Source organism: Onychostruthus taczanowskii, unplaced genomic scaffold (genome assembly GCF_017590055.1).
Source record: "Onychostruthus taczanowskii isolate IOZ18803 unplaced genomic scaffold, ASM1759005v1 scaffold1, whole genome shotgun sequence".
NCBI classification, from domain to species: domain Eukaryota; kingdom Metazoa; phylum Chordata; class Aves; order Passeriformes; family Passeridae; genus Onychostruthus; species Onychostruthus taczanowskii.
The window spans coordinates 2,926,004-2,945,990 of NW_024496525.1; the positions used below are offsets into that span (position 1 = coordinate 2,926,004).

General features: G+C 56.6%; 3 protein-coding genes across 5 annotated transcripts; 2 read left to right on the plus strand and 1 right to left on the minus strand.

Annotated features, from left to right (window-relative positions):
* Nucleotides 1-60: 60 nt before the first annotated feature.
* On the plus strand, nt 61-6,832 carry PEX16 (peroxisomal biogenesis factor 16). Of its 2 annotated transcripts, XM_041396337.1 has the most exons (11): nt 61-227; nt 368-403; nt 609-685; nt 1,946-2,079; nt 2,384-2,490; nt 2,911-2,991; nt 3,919-4,071; nt 4,418-4,490; nt 4,776-4,895; nt 5,105-5,169; nt 6,294-6,832. In XM_041396337.1, exons 1-11 carry the CDS (start codon nt 71-73, stop codon nt 6,350-6,352), a joined length of 1,062 nt encoding a protein of 353 aa, XP_041252271.1. In that variant the 5' UTR covers nt 61-70; the 3' UTR covers nt 6,353-6,832. The 2 variants fall into 2 exon arrangements, with proteins under 2 accessions (XP_041252271.1, XP_041252263.1); XM_041396329.1 differs by lacking the exons at nt 4,418-4,490; nt 4,776-4,895; nt 5,105-5,169; nt 6,294-6,832 and having other exon boundaries at nt 3,919-4,410.
* MAPK8IP1 (mitogen-activated protein kinase 8 interacting protein 1) lies at nt 4,452-19,171 on the minus strand. Of its 2 annotated transcripts, none has more exons than XM_041396316.1 (10): nt 18,778-19,061; nt 15,015-15,096; nt 13,609-14,481; nt 12,963-13,038; nt 12,386-12,558; nt 11,989-12,098; nt 11,734-11,853; nt 10,630-10,700; nt 10,216-10,314; nt 4,452-4,576 (listed from the first exon to the last, which is right to left on the minus strand). In XM_041396316.1, exons 1-10 carry the CDS (start codon nt 18,937-18,939, stop codon nt 4,543-4,545), a joined length of 1,800 nt encoding a protein of 599 aa, XP_041252250.1. In that variant the 5' UTR covers nt 18,940-19,061; the 3' UTR covers nt 4,452-4,542. The 2 variants fall into 2 exon arrangements, with proteins under 2 accessions (XP_041252250.1, XP_041252241.1); XM_041396307.1 differs by lacking the exon at nt 4,452-4,576 and adding an exon at nt 8,755-9,777 and having other exon boundaries at nt 18,778-19,171.
* CUNH11orf94 (chromosome unknown C11orf94 homolog) lies at nt 7,946-8,531 on the plus strand. Its single transcript, XM_041396348.1, has 3 exons — nt 7,946-8,013; nt 8,225-8,292; nt 8,395-8,531. The coding sequence occupies exons 1-3, from the start codon at nt 7,946-7,948 to the stop codon at nt 8,529-8,531; spliced, it is 273 nt and encodes a 90-aa protein (XP_041252282.1).
* Nucleotides 19,172-19,987: the final 816 nt, after the last annotated feature.

Sequence of the window (19,987 nt, forward strand, 5' to 3'; positions counted from 1 at the left end):
CGGCTCGGCTGGCCGGGGCGGGGCGCGGCGGGGGCGGCCCCGGAAGCAGCGCGGCGGCGGCGGAGGCACCATGGCGGCGGCGGCGGCCTGGGCCCGTGCCCGCGGAGCCGGCCCGGTGTGGCGGCTGCGCCTGCTGTGCCAGCGCTACCAGGAGTACGTGAGGCGGCACCCGGCCGCCACGGCCCAGCTGGAGGGCACCGTGCGGGGGCTCTCCTACCTGCTGCCAGGTGCGGGAGCGGGGAGGCGGGCAAACCTTCGTCCCTCCGGCCGGGGTCTGGGCCGGGGGCGTGCGGGCACCGGGACCCGGCGGACACTGGGGCTCCCCCGGCTCCGGGCGCTCGCTGTAGCCGCTCTCTTCCCTTGGCAGGTCGCTTCTCGGACTCGCACGCGCTGTCGGAGCTGGGTAGGTGGGCAGCGGGTCGGGGCCGGTGCTGTGGCTCTTGCTCCCCTGGCCCTGCTTTTGTCCATGCATTCTCGGGCAGCTCCTGGGAGGAGTTTGCACATCTTGCTACCCTCCTTCCCTCATCCCCTGTCGGAGACAGAGACAGCAGGGCCGGTTTGGCTTGCTTTCTGTGCATCCATTCTGCGTTGTTCTCTTCCTTTTCCAGTGTACTCTGCCTCCAACCTCCTAGTGCTGTTAAATGACTGGATTCTCCGAAAGGACCTGCAGGAAAGCCTGCCAGTGGTAAGGCTGGAGTGTGTGGGAGGTGGATTTGGGACACATGCTTTCTTCCTTGCAGGAGCTTTCAGGGAGCGTCTATAGAAACTTAACAGGTCTTTGCTGTGGCCTCTCTTTGCGGTCAGGTATGGAGAATCCAGAGGCAACCTCTGAATGCAAGTAAAATAGCAGCCCTGTCCCTTAGCTCCTGGCTTGGAGACCTGGCCAGAGCACTCCCTGGACCACAGACATCCAGCCCTGACTTGCACCACAAGCTCCACAGGCTTTTTTGAGAAGCTCAGAACTTGAGCTAGGTAGACGTGTTGATGAATAAACATTGCTGTTTACACAGCAGTGGCTCTGGAGCACTGAAGCTCTTGACTCCATCTGTCAGACTCTTCCTTTGCACAGTGTACTGAGTAAAACAAATGTAAGTGCCTTGCTACTATGTCTATCTTGCATGAGCCCCAGACTGGCTCCCAGCATTGTTAAACCCTTTGGGAAATAGGTTGATTTTTTTCCAGACAAAGCTCTTCTGTTACAAACCTGCCCAGTGTGTGGGTTGGGTGTCAGCAGCTCCCTGAATGGAACATCAGGTGTGTAACAAACAGAAATGTGCAAGACTTGCTTTCCTGGTTAAAATGGAATGGAATTTCAGCTGTATTATCTTTATTGATGTTTTTCAATGGATCAAACCTTGTGGTTGACAGCAGTAGTAAGTTTCCATGTGGATAGCAGAGACCTAGACTGGAAGAGGACTCAGTGTCTTGGGGTTCATGCCTGAAATCTAGTCTGATGCTGTGTTCAGCCAGCATTCACTCAGGTGTGTCTGTGGACTCTGGGTTCCCTTCCCTCTACTCCAAGTACACTCCCTTATTAGCTCTGTCCAGAGAAGAGGTCTTGTGTCTCAGCTCTGGGATGAGGAGGAGGAGAGAGGTTTGTAGTGGAGCTCAGGCACAGTGCCACAACCCAGGAGGCTATCCTGCTGTGTCCATTGGGGTAGAGGCAATATAAAACACAGATGTGATGTTCTCCCTGTTTTTGGAGTAGGAGCTCCACGTGATACCGTGATGTCTCAATCTGCCCCTGCTTGGAGGTGGATAAGTGGGCTTGTGTGTAGGCTCCAGCCACAGTGAAAACATTGCTTTTTGTTTCTGGAGCTGTGACTTCCAGGGCCATCTGGTGCTTATTTCTGAGGGTCCCACCAGACTGGGCTGTGTTTCTGCCCTCCTTAACTCCCGAGCAGAACCTGCATCCTGTCCCCCTCCTCCCCTCTGTGTTTTGCAGTCGCTGCCCCAGCAGAAGCTGCTGACCTGGCTGAGTGTACTAGAATGCGTGGAGGTCTTTGCAGAGATGGGGACAGCCAGGGTGTGGGGGGAGATGGGCCGGTGGACCATCATTGTCCTCATCCAGCTGGCTAAGTAAGTGCTGCGGGCAGAGGGGAAGGGGCAGCGTGCGCTCGGAAAGGGGACCTGGAGGGCACTCCATTGTACCCCGGAAAAAATCCCACACAGGACTGAGCTGCCAGTCCCTGAGGCTGGGGGAATTTGGAGCCCCACGGTGTACTGGACTCTGTGCCACAGAAGGGAGCATTTACACCTCTCACCTGCCAGTTGTCCTGAGGAGACCCTAGTGTTTCCCTCTTCTGTTGAAGCCATCTCTCCAGTGTAACAGGAACCCAGGTCCATAGTCTGGTATTGAAGACTTCCACATGTCTGTTCACAGAGCTATCCTTCGTCTCCTGCTCCTGCTGTGGTACAAAGCTGGCATCCAGATGTCTCCTCCCATTGTGCCACTGAACAGGGAGAAGCAGCAGCCTCTCCACCCTGAAGGTGAGCCCGTGGTGTTGTCATCATTGGCTTGGTGCCTTGCTAAGCCACATGTCTTGTCCTGCTAGAATTACTCATGAGAGCAGTGGCTTGTGCAGCACATGGAACCATAAGGTGTCTGTACTCAACTTGCTTAGTGGCAGGGTTGTCCTACTATCTGGAAGGAGGGGATGGAGAAGTCTAAGCTGGGAATTTCTGGCTGAACCATGAGTCGGGCTGCATGTGCCCTGGTCTAGTGATGGGGAAAGAGGTCTGGGCAATGTCATGCAGATTTACCTTTTCACCCTCTGCCTACTGTTAGTCCCCACAGAATGGTCCAGTTTGCACTAAATCAGCCTTTCAGTCTGCTCTTCTTGCTGGCAGCTCTGGGGTGTGAAGCATATTGTTTTGAAGCCTGACCCCTGTGGCTGTTTCCTTCTGCAGGCATGGAAGACAACTCCTCAGGGAAGGATCAGACCTATGTTGGCAGGCGTTCCAGCCGTGTTGTGCGCTCTCTGCAGAGCAGTAAGTAACTGAGCCTGTTTTTCAGCCTGAGCTGTTCCTGCTCTGTGCCTTCATGGATGACATGGATGTGAGCGGTAAAGAACCTTGTATTGGGACGTCCTTTGCCACTCACTGGGCCCACTGTGAGTAGGTGGGGGTATCAAAGCAACCAGAGACATGCTGCAAGGCTAGCCCTAAATTGTGTTTTCCCAAGTGAGCTGTGCACCAGAGACAGCTCTTCATCGTGGTTATGCTTTGAGGAGCATGGATCTTACAAGTACCTCTTCAAGGTTTCCTCTTTCACACCTTCACAGTGCAGAAAGCAGGGAAACATGATAGGAAGGTGTCCTGGTTTGGGTTGGGATAGAATTATATCTGTACCTGGCAAGTAGTACAGGGCTGAGTTTTGGGTTTAGTATGAGAATAGTGTTGATAACATTGTTATAACTGATATTGTAGATTGTTGAGAAGTAGCAGTTACTCTAAGTCAAGGACTTCAGTTTCCTGGGTTCTGCTAGTGAGGAGATGTGCAAAAAGCTGAGAGGGAGCATGGCCAGGATGGGTGACCTGAACCGGCCAAAGGGATCTTCAAACTGGAGGAGTTGGCAGGGAGGGGCCAATCGCTGTTTGGGAATGGGATGGGCATCAGTCTGGGAATGGTGAGCGGTTGTACATCACTTTTGTTTCTTGGGTTTTGTTAACTTCCTTTTCATTACTGTTATTATTGTTATAATTTTTTGTTATTTTACTTTATTTCAATTATTAAACTGTTCTATGTCAATGCAGGAGTTTTACCTTTTTCTGATTCTTCTCCCCATTCAACCGACTGGGGAGGGGGGTGTGAAAGGCTCCAGGGGCAGGTGGAGTGAGCTAGCAGTCATGTGATACGTAGTTACCAGCTGGGACAAAGTTTTTATTTGTGTTAGCAACCACACCTGCTTGTTTCAGCCCCGTCCCTGCAGTCCCGGCACTGGGGGTCCCCCCAGCAGAGGGAGGAATCGCAGAGCCGAAGAACGGAGGAGATCAACCAGCCTCCCACTCCTCTGGGTCTCCAAGAAACCATCGCAGAATCCATCTACATCACCCGGCCCCTGCTCCACCGTATCCTGCCCTTCCCCCGCGGGCTCCGGCGCTGGCGGAGCCAGCAGAGGGTGCTGCGGGCTCGGCCCGGCTGCGGGACAGCGCCTCGCCAGCTCCGCGCCCTGCGCGGCTCGGCTTCGGCACGGCGCTCGGCTCTCCTCCCGTTCTTACGCTGTACAGTGGCTGGCCTCAGCCGCTGGAGCTGTGGGTGCGAGTCCTCCAGCCCTTTTCCCCGGGGCCCCAGCCCTGCCTTAGGGTGTATTCACCTGCACTTGGCCGAATGTTGTGGGTACGCAGGGGATCGCTTCTCTGCGTGCCTCTTGTTAGGAGTCTCTCATCTTTTCGTTCCTTGACTGTGTGTTCCTAGTACTGAGTTTAGGAGTATGGGGCCAGAGATCATGGAAGCCCTGGCTCCTCTCAGCAGTCCTGGACATCTCGAGGTCAGTCTGATGAAGAGTCTTTCTTGGTGCTTGGTTTGATGGTGGCTGGGCATCACACTTCCTTGTTCCCCAGTCCTGGGCAGGCCCTACGGAGAGAAATATGCGCCCAGGATGGTCTTTAGCTTGGAGATTGACACATCTTCTACAGCACTTCCAGTGCCCTCTGTTCTGAGCTGGTGTGGGCTGCTCTGTGTGGAGCTGGGAGTGGAGGACTTTAGAAACTTGCTTTCTTTTCCCTGCTGGCTGCTTTTGCTGTGACTTAGCTCTCTGCCCTCCTCCTTCCAGTCTGAGTTTGCTGAGTGATCTGAAAGACCTGAACAGGCGAGAGCGGGCGGAGCTGAGGCGACGAACCATCCTACTGCTGTACTACCTGCTGAGATCTCCTTTCTATGACCGATACTCAGAGTAAGGGGCCCTTGCTGGGCTTTTGCTGAAAATTTCCCTTTTAACTGAAATAGCATCAGGGGACTGGGTGAGTAGGTCTGAAGATGTGTGGGTGCCTGGGACCAGGTTAATCTGAGCCCTTGTATAACAACTGCCATTGCTATTTGTGTGTTCAACAGCTGGGGCAGGAGATGTCCAGCTGGACTTGTTCATATTCTCTCCCTTTCTAGGGGCAGGATCCTCCTCCTTCTGCGCTTGTTGGCTGATTATGTGCCTGGAGTTGGCTTCATCACACGTAAGTGGGTCCCACTGTTACATCCCCATTTCTGCCTGGTGAAGAAAAATGAGGGCAGTTGGGAACATTTGTCAATTGGTTTCCAATCTGGGGAAGGAATTGGGAAGTCCCTAGAGAGGTTAGCACTAGAGGACCCTGTATTGATGCTTGAGTAATTTTTAAATGCTGAAGGAAAAGATAAATTGCTTCCTGGCTTGATGACAGTAGTAAACCTCTGTGTGCCCTGAGGCTGCAGAGCTCGGGGTCTGCCACCTAGGCCTGTTCTCCTGGGCTTCCTTTCTGCACCTCAGCTGATATACCAGGGCCCCAACTTTGCAGCCCTGTTCTGAACTCTTTTCCTTGATCCCTAGTCTGCAGTGTGGGCATGAGGGGTAAATGGGTGCTTGGAAGTATTGAACCAGGCAGAAAGTGACTGTAAATCAAAGGGCCAAACCAGGTCTGTGTTATAGTTCTTCACCAGAGGATCCCTTTGTTATGGGCCAGCATTTCATTTCCCTCCACTCTTCTTCTGATGATGCTAATCCTTTTGTGGAGTGATTCATGGTAGTGATATGACATTACATCAGCCTGGCATCATGGGATTGCTCTTTCTTTGGGGAGGTCACAAAGCTGGCTAGCTCAGGAGCCACTTCCTCCAGTTAGTGATTTCAGAGAGGCTTTGGAGCCTGCATTAAGCCCTGTGCAATGTAAGCATATTCACTCTACAGCAGATGCTTCTGTGTTTGCACCTGCTCACTGTTGCTGCAGCTCTTCCTTCTTCCCTGTCACAGCAGTGTTCTACTGACTCTCTGCCTGTGGGTTTTCCCCTTGCACGTTGTAGTATCCCTTTCCCACTGCAGTTTGAACGTGTCAGCTCTAAGGGAATGGTTGGTGTCCCACACCATGGCTGTGCTGACCATGTTTCACACCCCTCTTGGTCCTGCTCTGATCTCTGGCACCACATTGCAATGTTGTCTTACATCTTGGCAGAAGTAACTGTTCTATTCTTGGGTTCATCTGAGTTGTGTAAATGGAGATTTGGGGTTGTTTGGATCATAATGAGAAGTGGGGGATATACCCCATAGATACACAGCTTTAAATTGTTGCCTTTCTACATATATGATCCCTTTGTTCTCTTGTTTCAGGGCCACTGATGGATTACTTGCCTGCTTGGCAGAAAATCTATTTCTATAACTGGGGCTGATAAGAAAAGAAGATGATTACACTTTGCTCAAATCATGGCTGGACATTCCTAAGGAGGGCAAGCAGTCTGGGGGAGGGATATTGATAATATCTAATTTTCAGTTAAATCATAAATGAGAAGTTCCTGTTCTACAGAGCGGGAAGGGGGTTTTATGCAGTTTTTTAACAGATCTCGGCATGAATGATGGACAGTAAATGTATGGGGAGACCCTGGCCCCTTATTTCTTTGGACCATTCTGTGGCTGCAGTGATGGTGATGGGGCAACTTCTTTTTTGAAGCACTTGATTTTTTCTTCTTTTGTACAGCTGCGCTATAACAAAGCCAGGCAGCATAGTGGTTTTTTTGGAGAGCACTGTCTCACATGTCAAGGCGCTGAGGTTGACCCACAACCTGCTTGTGTTGGCCGTGCCTGGCCCATCTGCTTGGAGCGGATTATGGCTGTCAAATAAACTGACTAAACAGAGAGAACTGAGCTGAAGAGCCTCTGCCTCTTTGCATGGGATCCCTTGTATCTGGTTGCCAGCAGGTCTCTCTTTGTCAGAAAGAGCAGCTTTTGCAGTTGTCTACTCTGGGATACTCTGTACCTTTTGCTCTGGCCTGTGTCAGTCAGGGCCCACATGTTGCTGATGACTATAGCCTCTATAATTCCCAGTGCCTGCCTCAGTCCCCAGAGTCCTGGGGTTCCCCTGGGGGTACACAGAGCTGCAGTGTGCCGGCTGCTTTCCTAGCACCTAATGTGTGGTAAAAGGGTTTGCAGAATGGCTGCCAGCCAGTGCTTGGGGGCTTGGCCAAGGGCAGATGAGAAGTGATTAATTCAGCAAATCTGCTTGCCACATTTAATAGAGGGCCTGGGACAGGCCTGTGTCTCTTCTAATGGGGGGACAGTTGCACAGTGAGCTTCTGTGGAGGCTTCCTAGCCAGGACAAAGGGTTAGCCAGCCGGTGGCACTGGACCGCCCCACAGGCAGCTGTCTTAGTAAGTGTGCCCCAAGTGGCTATCAAACATTCCTGTCTGAATGGGGATTCTCAGGCTGCAGGCGTCACAGCCTTCTTGCCTCAGCACCCAGCACTGGAAATGTCCCAGGCACACATTCCTCATGGGCCACCACGGCTGGGGACAACAGGACTTTGGAGGTGTGAGGGGTCTGTGTTGCCACCTCAGCTAGCAAGACCCTGCCACATGGTAACAGCAGCGCAGAAAAGCCCTGACCAAGGAACTGTGCTCCCTTTGCTCAGTCTTGTAGCAGAGGAAGATGCTGAAGTGTTGTGTCCTGGGACAGAGTGGTACTGAGAGGAGATACAAGGGTCTGCTTTTGGAGGGTTTGAGAGGAAGGCACAAGCAGGTGCTGAGGGACAGAGACAGCCCTGGAGCTCTGACTACACGTAGGGACGTGCACCAGCACAAAGAAGGCTCAGCAGCTGGCAGGGCCCGGGCAGAGGCAGCCCAGGACCTGAAGGGGACAAGGTAGGAAGGGACAGCAGCAGTACCTGGGAGGGGCCATGTCCCCTGCCCCACCCAGCAGGTGTCCTGGGCAACCAGGGTGGCTCCTCTGTGACCCTGCTGCGGAACCAGTGGAACCGGTCAGTGTGCACCATGCTGTGCTGCCTGCTGCTCCTCGCCCTGCTGCTGGGGGCTGCCCTCCCACAGCCTGTGCACCAGAGGTGATGGCACTTCCCTCCTTCTCCTCCTCCCTGCCCCGGTACCCGCAGGTACCCCAGGGCCCCTGACACGGGCTGGGACTTGTGGCACCAGGCCTCAAGAGCTGGCCAGACTGGGTGGAAGATGCAGCAGACGGGAGCTCTTGTGCCAGACTGGGTAAGTGCTGTAGGACCTTGGCTCACTCCTGGCCCTTGTTTTCCTCTGTAGGAACAGCTACTCAGTTCCTGAGGATTTCACTGCTCCCCTGGAGCTTCCACAGAAGCACTTCGGCCTGGTGGATGGTACAGTGCTCTCCTTGCCCCTCCGAACCCCCTTTCCATGCACTCACCCCTCCAGGCGGGTGGTTGTCGCGGAGCTGAGCCCAGCCTCTGCTGCACCCGCAGATTACGGCATCAAACCCAAGCAGCCTCGCTTCGCACCGCGGGCGGCCCCGCGGCGGCCGGTGGAGCTGCGCAGAGCTCGCAAAAGCAAGCGCGACGGGCTGGACCTGCTGGAGTACTACGAGGATGCGCGCCTGTGAGCCAGCGTGCCCCCGTGCCCGCCACAGCCCCGCAGGTGAGGGCTGCAGCAAAAGCTGCCAGAAGAACCTTTGTGTCATCGTATGATCTCTGGCCTCCCAGGACTGCAGCCAGGGCTCTTGGACCAATACTGAGAAGCTCCAGCTCCTCTTGGGGTCCCAAGGGAAAGAAGAAGCCAGGGCCCAACCCCCTTGCAGTGGGAAACAAACACCACAGTAGCTCTGCTCCAGGAACCATCATATTTAATAGTTGTTGCCATCACAGCAGATCCAGCTGAAGCACAGAGATCACTGGCTGCAGGGACTGGGAGAGCTCTTCTACCTCCCTGGTGCTTCGCACGGCTCCCTGCAGCCTTTAGCCCTTCCCTGCCCCACTTCAGGCAGCCACCCAGCTTTGTGCAGGGGCTGAGCCCCACTGAGCTGGGGTGCCCCTGCTCTGCCTCTGCCACCTGCAGCCTGGGGGAGAGGGGAAAGGGGCAGAGAAAGGCTTCCCTCCCGAGGGTATAGTTACTGCAGGGAGGTATGAGGGCAATTTTTCTCTCTCCCCAGGGCATGGATACAAGATGGAAGGCTTGGGGATGGGAACAGAGGCAGGGGAAACCTGTCTCATCTCATTCTGGATCTGGCAGAGGAGATACTGGGGCTTCCTCTGCCACCCCTGCCCAGCAGCCATCTCCCCAGGGCTTGGCAGGGAGGTGATCCCATCTCCTGGGCAGGAGCCAGCATGTGGGTCTTGTTTTCTGTAGCTGCTGTGTCATCATACTGCAAGAGACTGACTCTGCCCCTGCAATTAAAAGTCACCCCAGACGGATGTGACAGGAAGCTGTGCCATGGTCACAAGGAGGAGATGCTGTCACCCCAGCCTGCAGCTGGAAAGGGCACGAGCACACTACTGCCCCCCACCAACTGCTCACAAGCAGGGCACCCACCGGGTGCTTCTCCAATAGAATAAACTAAGAGTATTTTGTACAATAAACACAATTTGTCCAGCCCTCCCCCCTCCCGTCCCCCCAGCCCGAGGAAGGGGAGTCACGACAAGAGGCGGCGCTCCGTGCCCCGGGGAGCCCTGCCCCGGGCCCGCTCCTCCTCCAGGCTCAAAGCAGCTCTGTCCATGCACGACACGGGGAAGGGGCGAGACTGCAGCCCTGGCTGTGCAGGAGGTGCCTGTGCCAGCCCCTACTCCAGGTAGATGTCCTCTGTGGGGCACGTGTACTCCACATACTCCTTGTAGAATTGCTGAAAAGCCCTCCTGCAACACAGCACCAGGCAAAGCTTAGCAGCAGCCTCCCCACAAGGCAATTATAGATCCTTGTTTCCATCCTGACCCTCACTCCTTACCCTGTGGCCTGTTTGACCCCCCCCAGGCCTGACCTCTTCTGCATTAGCCCCAGAGCTGCCATCAGAGCCACAGGGTCTCCATCCTTGCTCTGATCCCCTGCACAGTGCATCACTTTCAGCCCTCTGCCTGCAAAGCTCTGCACTGGGACTTGTTCCAGTACTGTCAGGAATGTGATGCCCATAGCCCTGCCAGCCCTGACTCTCAAGTTAAGCATCTCACTTGAGGAAGAGGTGCCAGCCTGGGGCCAGGTCCAAGCCCCACATGTAGGGGGAGACAGCAGGATTCAGCCTGGCTGTCTTGTTCCTCCTGCCCTTTATGATCCAGCCTCCTCTGCCCAGCCAGACTCACCCTACAGACTCCGCCAGTGGCTTCGTGGACTCCTCCGAGACGAAGACATGACAGGCAAATCTGTGGTCAGCAGGGTGCTTGGTGATGAACCCAAAATATCTGAGGGCAAAGAAAGTGATGTGACTGGACCAGCAGACCAGCAGGCACAGGTACCCCAGCATCTCTGAGGTGTACCCACCCTTAAGCATAGGGATTTGGGACCTTAAACCCCCCTGATAAATCCTGGTGGCCACCCCAGGGTCATGCCACAGCCCACGTCCAGAGCTGCAGCACTGGGCTCACAGGGAGTCCTCCAAACCAGGGCTCTGGGAAACCTCTTCTTCCCTTCCTAGCCCCAGGGGAGCAGGAAGGCAGCAAAGCCTCGCTGCTGAGCTACTGGTGTTGAGAGCTGCTCTACACTGCCTTGCTACTCACTTGTTGTTCTTTGGATGGTACCCACAAAAGGAAATGTTCTTCAGCTGGAAAAAATGGCTACACTTGTTTACCTGGGGGAGAGAGAGAGAGGGGACCTGTCAGAGCTTTTCTCCCCACACCCTGCAGTGCAGCTGGTCCCTGGCCACTGGAAATAGCACCTGGAGACTGAGGAGTGAAATTAATTGGAGACTAATCCTGGGCTGCTATCAGCAGCAGTTTCAGGATTGTTCCAAGCACCTGAACAAAGGGAGCTTTTCCAGGCTGCCCTGCTGGCTCTCACCTCAGCTGCCTTTACCGCCAGTAGCTCCTGCAGGATTTCCCTGGAGACCCTGAGTCAGACTGTACTCAGGCTAGAGTCAGTGCTGCTGTTCACCAGCACACACAGCCCTCCTTCTTCACCAAAAAGGCTCCCAGAAACACTAGTACATAGAAGATGAATGGATAACTTAGAACTAAACAAGTCAATTCAAGCCTGGGTGTCAAAGGGTCCCAGACAGAAATGAAAAATTATTTATAAAAGTCTAAAGTGCAGCTAAGTTGATGGCATCCTCTGAATATAGGCAAGATTTGTAGAAACCTCACCCCAGCTCTATCACAGCACTCACAGCCATGAGCTACTCCTATCTCTCAGCTGGAAGGGAGGTTTCCCAACAGCTTGCTGCAAAGCCCTCACTTTCCTCTGCTCAGCATCCCAATGTGCTTTACTAGGCTACTTATGCAGAATGCTAATCAGCAGCCTGCCCTTGCCAGATAAAGAGATTACAGGGCAGATCTGGAGGACACCACTGAAAATAGCAGCAGAAAGGTTTAGAAGCAGCTGACAGATTACCGGGTATGGCTCAGCTCGCAGCATCCCAGCGCAGTGACCTGCCTGGCAGCTGTGAGAGCATCAGCTGGCAGAGCTGCCCAGAGCTGGGGCCTTGTGAGGCAAGGGGGACCTCAATGGTGGGCCTAAAACGCTGATGATGGTGTTTCTCACATGCTCAGACATGGGGTGGAGACCCTTAATTTTGATAAGCAATCATGGCCTGTAGCACAGAGGGCACAAGCCAGTTCAGAGCAGCAATCAGGGAAGGGATGAGATGAGCAGGGAGTGGGCACTACCTTGCTGTGCTCCTTGGAGTCGTCAGCTTTCACAGCAATCTTGACCCCGCGCACGCTGATCTCCAGGACGCAGCTGGAGGGCGGGTTAAAGTGCACAGTGAGGCGGCGCGTGGTGGCAATCTGCAGCAGAGAGAGAGAGAGAGAGAGACAAAGCCGTGGGGCTCGTGAGCAGTGATGATGATTCCCCACTGAGGCTCTGCCCTGCTGACAGATGGAGCAGGCACTCCTGCTCCCTGGGATGGAGTGGGACACTACCTTCTGCATGGCCGCACAGAGCACATCATTGCCCTTGTGGTAGGGAACCTGCACAGAGCCAAGGAACTTCACCCGAAACTGGTCCACCCAGTCACTGCTCTTGGCCAGAGCTGGAAGAGAGAGCACATGGCAGGGATCATCTCTGATGACCAGCTGTGTGGGCTGAGCTCCACCTCCCCTCTCCACCTTCCCACCCCTGTGCTTTTCCCTGCCCAGGAAAAGCTTCCATCAACAGCAGCTATCAACTCCCAGCATCACAGCAGAACCTGCTCATCGCTCCCTGCTGCATGCCCAGTTTGGTCCTCCCCCCTGCCACCTGCTCAGCACCAGACTGCTCAGCAGGGAGGATGGGGTACAAGCTGGGGACCTCAGCAGGCTGCACACAGAGGCTTGATACCTGTTACATGGTCTGGGTCCTTGGTGACTTCAATAGCATAGTAGGCAGGGAAGATGCCCCGATCTCCTGTGCGCATGTTGTAGGCCTCGTACCAATAATCTTCTGCCTGCACCTCCACCAGCAGAGGATCGTCCACCTCCAGCTCCAGCTCGTCCGCGTGGCGAGGCACAAACCTGGGCAGAGAGGCACTAGCAGCTGGCTGGCTAGCAGTGCTGGTGGCCTTCCCACTGGCACACTGCTGGGGCACCCACCACCAACCCAGACACTGCCCTGGGACCTGACATGCTAAATAAAGCACTGGAGGAGGTTTGGGCTCAACAGGCAGCAGCATCTTGATACCTAATGCAAGGGTATCCCCTACTGCACCACCCAAGCTGCTCCTCAGAGGCCTTGCCCATGCAGCAGCCTGGGCAAATGTTGCTCCTGGGCAGGGCATGAGCTGCAGGCTACAGGTTTGTTCCCCAGAGCTGCCCACACCAGAAACACTGGAGTTTGTGCTGGCCCCACCTTGGTGGGAGTGCAGCACCAGCTTTCCCCTGATAGAGGCTGGGGACATTGTGTGTGCCTGCAAGCTCACCTAAAGACAGCACGGTGAGTCTGCTCCTGCTCCTCCCCGTTGATCATGCAGGAGAACAACCCAAAGGACTCAGCACCTGGGGACAAAGGCAGAGGAGGACATGTCAGCACTGAGGGATCAGCATCACAGCCAACAGAAGGACATGGGCCAGGCCATCTGCTGAGGTTCCTGCAGGATGGCTCATCCAAGACAAAGCCATGTGATACCACAGGAGAGAGACATGGCTGGAGCCGCTGTGCTGGTGCCCACCAGTCCTTGCTGGGAACAAAGCCTCCCTGCGCCAACACAAACAGCTGTGACACCGGCATGGGACCAGCCACACCATAGGAAACCCTGCCTGCTGGAGCATGCCAACAGTGCTCTTCTGGGCTTGGAGAGGAGTGTGGCATGCCAGGAATATGATGGCCCCCTGTGAGCTCAATGCAGCCTCAAACACCTACTGCCACCCCCACCTGACACTCATTACATTTTTCCAAGCCCCACCATGCCCCCTGGACCACCAGGGACACAGCCACAGGCTGCAGCAAGCAGAACTGGGGCTGATGTCTGCTGGTGGCTTCCTATCTCCTGAGCATGTACCAGAGACAGACAGGGCTGCCAAGGCAGGCAGCCACCAGCCCACCTTCCCCCAGTGCCCAGCACTCACTGGAGGAGCGTGCCCGACCACTCATGAAGACATTGAGGAACTTCTTGGAGAAGTGGATGTCTGCCTCGGGGGTGGAGTCCTCAGAGAGGCAGACTGAGTCACGCTTCAGCGCATCCTCCTCATACTCCTCGCCAATGGCCGACTCATAGGGTGAAGAGATGCAGTTGTCGTAGACTGTGGCCGAGTCGCTCTCATCACTGTAGCCTGAGTAGCACTGCTTGAGGCTGACCAGCTCCAGCTGCACGTTCTCATCCACCACCAGTGTGTATTTGACAGAGTCATAGGAGAGGGCACTGGTGTCCGAACTCACAGAGGCTCGCTGAAGGTTGTGCCCTGGCCGGGAGCCACCACTCCCGCCACCACAGGAGGCCCTGGGCAGGTTTGTCTTGTCAGGGGAGGACATGTAGTCCAGCACCTCATCCTCCTCGCTGATGGAGGGGTTGGTTTTCCCTGCCAGGGCCGAATAGCCGGAGGTGTCAATGTCAGAGCTGATGGACATGCGGTTCTCACTGGACTGAGACAGGAATGGCTTGTCAGTCTCCAGGGGGTCCGAGTTCTTCTGCACGGGCGTCAGGTAGATCTCCTCCGTGGCCTCCAGCCTCACATCCGTCTGGTAGCGGATGCGGTCCCGGTGGGCCTCGGGGCCCCTCGTTACCACCACGACGCTGGCACCATGTGGTGGGGCCCGGCTGGTGGCCTGGTGCTTCTCGGGCGGCCGGGACGAGGCAACGCAGGCTGGGGCCATCTGTGTGGCTGCTGTGCGCCGGCATGGGCTCTCCGTGGATGTGCCCCGGTCTTTGGTGGAGGTTGTGCTGTTTTGGTGATTGACCTCATCACTCAGGCAAACGTGGTCATGGGGAGGGGTCTGCTCACCTGTAGGGAGAGGAGAGCAGCGTAGACAGTCACACAGAGGGAATGCTCCCTGACAGGGAAGGTGTCCAGGGATGCCACCCAGACTCACAGAATCACTTAAGTTGGAAAGGACCTCTAAGATCCTCAAGTGTAAGCATTAACACTACCAAGTCCACCACTAAACCATGTCTCTAAGCACCACATCTACACAATTTTCTACACTTCCGGGGACAGTGATTCCAGCACTTCCCTGTTCCAATGCTTGTTCAACATTTCAACGAAGAAATTTTTTCCAATATCCAACCTAGACCTTCCCTGGTGCAACTTGAGGCTGCTCCCTCTTGTCCTACTCTGTGCTACTTGGGAGAAGAGAGCAACGCCCAGCTCACTAACAATCTCTTTTCAGGTAATTGTAGAGAGCAAGACAGACATGCACTCTGCATCCATGTGGTATGTTTTCCCCAGCCTCTTGCTCCAGCACCACTTGCCTCAGGCTCCTGAGGACCACGAAAGGGTGCAAGGAGCTGACCCTGGCCAAAAGCCTGAGAACTCACCCGTTTTCAGAGGGGACGACGACCGGGACACCCGCTCCTGCCAACTGTGCTTTTTCCCCAGAGAGTTGTTATTCAGAGTGTCCTGAGGAGAAGAACAAAGCTGCCTTATAGCCTGAACAGTAAACAGCATGTGGCACGGCAGCACCCATTCCTCCCTGGGCCCACAGCACCCCGCTCAGCTGGGCATGCTGGGGCACGTGATGCTCGGGGAGACCACCAGCCCCAGATCTCACCATGCTGCTGCTGCAAGAGCTGGCATGATGGCTGAAGCAGGGTGGGCAAGGAGCCAGCTGGGCTGTATTCCTCCACCAGGAGAAACTCAGCTGCAGAAGCCACAGCTGGACAGTCCCAAGACAAAAAAATCAAGACCTGAGCCTGCCTGCATGCTTTGCTGCCATCCTGCCAGCCCCGCCTACCTTCAAACCACCCAGCTGAATGGAATGGGGGAAATCCCAAGGGCCAGGTGTTGTGCTGCTGCTCAGCTAGAAGCCAGCTACTGGACAGATTAATGCCTGCCTCTGGAGACATCTGTGTTGGGTGTACACAGGGGCATACACAGATAGTGTGTATGTATGCAAACATACACATACACAGTTCACTAGCAGATGTCAATCCTGAGCAGTGAGAGAGGAGAGGCAGGATCAGGCCATCCATGTTGCCCATGCCTGGGCAAGTTTCTGTGGGTGCTGTGCCCAGCCCTGGGTGGCTGGCCATGCATGGGCACAAGGGAACACATGCTCAGCCTCGCTGCAACACCCAGGGAGCAAAGGGCACCAAGTCCCCTCTAATGAGGACCCTCCTGCAGATGGGGGACAAGTCCTCCCTCCCTGCCTCCACAGGATGTGGCATCATCCTGCCTGGTGCAGTGCCAGCCCTCATCCATCCCCAGGGTGTCCCTGGCTACACGCTCTCAGCCCCTCCTATGGGCACTAAATGTTTCTGCCCCAGTTGCAGCACTTTGCACTGTTAGGTCTTGCTTAAGTACCAAAGCCCTGCTGGGACTCCCTGGATTTTCTCACGGCCTTATCACCGACCCGCAGCTGTTCCCAGCAGCACAGGAGCTGCCCTGTCCTTACTTTGCCTCCTCACTGACATGAAGGAAGCCTTTGCCCCAAAATTCCATCCTGTCACACACTGCTGAACCATGCCTGCCAGATCCCTGCCTCCATGTGGGGAGGGAGAGACCCCCTTCACGGAGCTTTGGCAACCTCCCACCATGGCCTCCGTGAGTCCTGCCTGTGCCAAGGCAAATAACAGCACGTCCCTGCTAGCCTTTCCCAGGGACACCACGGGCCGGGATGTGGGCCAGGCAAGCTGTCACAACAATGGCCTCTGCGTGCAGAGTGCCACAGGGCCAGCACACACAAGCCAGCCTGGCTGCCTGGACTGGGAAAGAAGGCAGCAATGCAGCAGGCACAGCCCACTGAGCCCACCCATGCCACAGGGCCAGAGCACTCAGGGGTCTGTAATGCCCTGCCAGGGTGCAGAGGCATTCACTAAGTCTTAGAGGATGAACCTAGCCGGTCACAATAGCTGTTTCTTGCTTTCTGGGAAGCTGGGGATGTTCCTCTCACCATTTCCAGGCCACCTGCCTGGGATGATGATCATAGAGCGCCCAGCAGCAACTGAGACATCACCAGACTGGATCCTGGCCCCACAAGAGCAGAGGGTGGGATGATGCTTTGCTTTGTGAACACCCTGTCTGGCAAGAGTGCCTGGTGCCCCAACTGGGCATTCAAGAGAGTATACATGGCCATGGTCCCTCTTCTGACTATTTGTAGGAGAAGGGAGCTGGGCAGGTCAAGGGGATGCAGTGTCTCACCCAAGTGGAGACAGACTGGGGACAGGCTGGTCCCCAAGGGATGCCCTGCACCCTGTCCTCTCCTCAGGGCACCACACATAGGCAGGGAGAAAGTTTCTCTGGCTGGAGGTAGGCATCCAGAACAGGAACCCCAAGCACCTTACAGCCAGCCTCTCACTAGATCTTACCAAGAGCACTATCCTACCTGGCCAGCCATGCCACAGTCCTGTGCCACCATTCCTGCTGGCTCCAGGCTCCCATTGCCAGCTGCAGCAAAGCCCCCTCTGCCATTCCCCATGTCTTCAGCTCAGCTGTGCCCACACCTCACAGTGAGCTCCACAGCCTCCACCATCTCCTTGCAAAGGGACCATCAGCTTCCCCTCCCCAGCCTACCATCTCCGCAATTCCCTCCACCCCCATCTCTCTCTGGAAGCCTGTTCCCACCCCCGGACACTGGTGTTGGGACTGAGTGTCTGGGAGAAGGCCCTGCTGTTCCCCACTCCCCCAGCTGGATGTGGCTGCCACACACCACTTGCTGCTCGTGGTCCCTGCACAGGGTGGGACAAGGCTGCTGCTGTCCCCTTGTCCATTATGCTCAGTGGAGCTCCCCCCACCTCCCCCAGCCCTGCTGCCTTTGTCCCCGGTGCCAGCTGCCTGCGGGCGCCTATCCTTGGCTCTGTGCCTTCCTCCTCCTCCTCCCTCCCATGGCCTCAGGCAGAGAGCTGGCATCAGCTGCCGGTGCTGGGCTGGTGACACCCAGCTCTGACTACTCCCCATCTGTCACCCACGGGGACACCTGCCTCTCACTTCATGCTCCTCGGCTGAACGTCACCGCGACGAAAATCCTCCTACTTGGCAGAAGGCAGAGCTGAATGGAGGAGGGCGGCAAAAATAGCCCTGCACGTCGTGCACTTTGCGTGGGCTCGGGAAGTTTGCAGAAGCGGCAGAGCAAAGAGACTCCAGCCGCTGCCTCGGGGGTCAGGATGCAGGGCACCAAAACATCATCCACTCCAGGGGTGACAGTAACACCATGGCTGTGTGGGGCAGGCAGTCTTGGCTAAAACCATCCAAAATCTTTACAAAATCTGAGCGTGAGCGAGTACAACAGTACCCCCTTGTTCTCCTGGCCACCATTTTGGGCGTTGCTTTGCTGTCTCTCAGATTTTGTACGGGGGTCTGACATTAATGCTTCTCTTGCCAGGCACCACCGCTCAGAAGCTGAGGCCACCAGGTCCCCACTGCCAGGCATGGGGCACCTGGTGTCACCAACCTGCCCTAGAGCTGGTGCTGCCCCAGCCCGGGGCAGCTGGAGCCCAGGCAGCTGCTGGTGCTGGCCCTGGGCTCGCCAGTCCGTGCTGTGATGCCCCGTCCCGCGATTGTTCATTCACGCGTTCGGTACCCATGCCTCGTTTGCTCCCCATCCCACGGGAGCTGTTCGCAGCTCCCACCCTGCCCCTGCCACACGGCTCTCTGCCAGGCCACCCGGACCCTGCTGGGGTCACATCTCAGTCCCGACACTATTCCTGGCGTGCTCCACCTCGGCACCAGAGACGAAAGAAGGACCCACCTGGCACATAACCCCCTCAAAGAACCCCCGCCGAGCGCAGTGCCGGGCTGTTCGGCGGTGCGCGGGGGCGGCCCGGCGGGGCGTGCTCAGGTCCCCGGCAGCCGGGGACCCCCGGGCCCGCAGATCGCTCCCTCCGGCTCGGCCCGCGCTGCCCCGGAACGCGAGCGGCCGGGAGACAGGACCCAGGGATGGCGGGGGCGGCTGCCGCGCCGAGCACCGCGGGCAGCGGAGCCGAGCCCCGCCACCCCTCCAGCCGAGCCCACCATCCTTCCCCTTCCATCCCACCCCCTCCCTCCATCCGCCCGAGACAAAAGCTCCCGGCAGACGGCGGGAGCATCCTTCCTTCCTCCTCCTCCGCACCACCCAACCGCCCCGAGCCCCCCATCCCGCCTCACCTGGCTGCGAGGCACCTGCGGGAAGAGGTTGAGGGTTGTGGGTCGCTTCGGCCTGTAGACTTCGGTGGTCCCGGCCGGGGGCTCTTTCTGCAGCGGCTCGGGCGCCGTCTGCTCCTCGGCCGGCGTGTCCCCCGCCGCGTCGATGAGGTCGAGCTGGAGCATCTCGGCCTGCAGCCGGCTGGCCTCCCCGCCGCCCGCCGCCCGGGCCGCGCCGCCCGCCCGGCTCACATGGCCCTGCCGGGATTAGTGCCCGCGATCAGGCCACAGGGCGGGACGGGCCTCCCGCCGGGGCCGCGCAGGGGGGCCGGGGCCGCCGCTCGGCACCCGCGGCCGCTGCCTTTTAAAGGGGCAGCGATGTTATTCCCGGAGCCGGAGGGCCCCGCGCCCGCTCCCCGCCTCCCCAGGCAGGTGTGGGCAGCATCCTTCTCCCTTAGTGATGGGGCTTATTCCCGGCAGGAGTCTGTCTGCAGGTACATGCAGCCGTCACGTTCACTACGAAGCATGCGAACGTGCACACCCAGGTTTCATCTCGACATAACAAGGACATTTTTTACAGTGAGAACAACCATTCCGCAGAACAACCTCCCCAGGGAAATGGTAGAGTCCTCATCGCTGGAGATTTTCAAGACGCCACTAGAGAGTGTACCAGATCGTCTCACCCAGACTCCCTTTCCCACACAGGGTTTGGCCTGTGATCCTTTGAGGTCCTTTCCAGCCTGGGCTGCCCTATGATTCTTCCTTCCAAGGCAGACTGTGCCCTTTCTTGCTTCCTGTCCTGGCAGGTGGGACTCATACAAGCATGTAATCAGTTTGATCAGACTTTGTCTACCCCCTGCCTGGAGCAGGTCACTTGGGGTCTTGTCCATCACCCTTGAACATCCTCACAGGTGGAGAACCCACCACCATCCTGGCCCCATGTACTGCATTACTACTACTACTACTTTTTCTCTCTATGGGGTTGAAATTTTCACTGCACACCTCTGAAAGGAGCCAGGCTCCTCCTTCCCTGCAATGCCCACTTGGACCAGCAGCTCCTTCCCCCTTGTCTTACTCATTGACAAGCTTTCTCTGCCCACTCCTTGCATACGTTTGCATATATCAGACCTGAGGCCCCATGGGAGGGATGCCCGGCACTGGATCTCCAGTCACCTGCTGGTGGTGGCTGTGCTCTGGCTGGAGGCGGCTCCTGTCTTCACCCCGTACCCTTTTG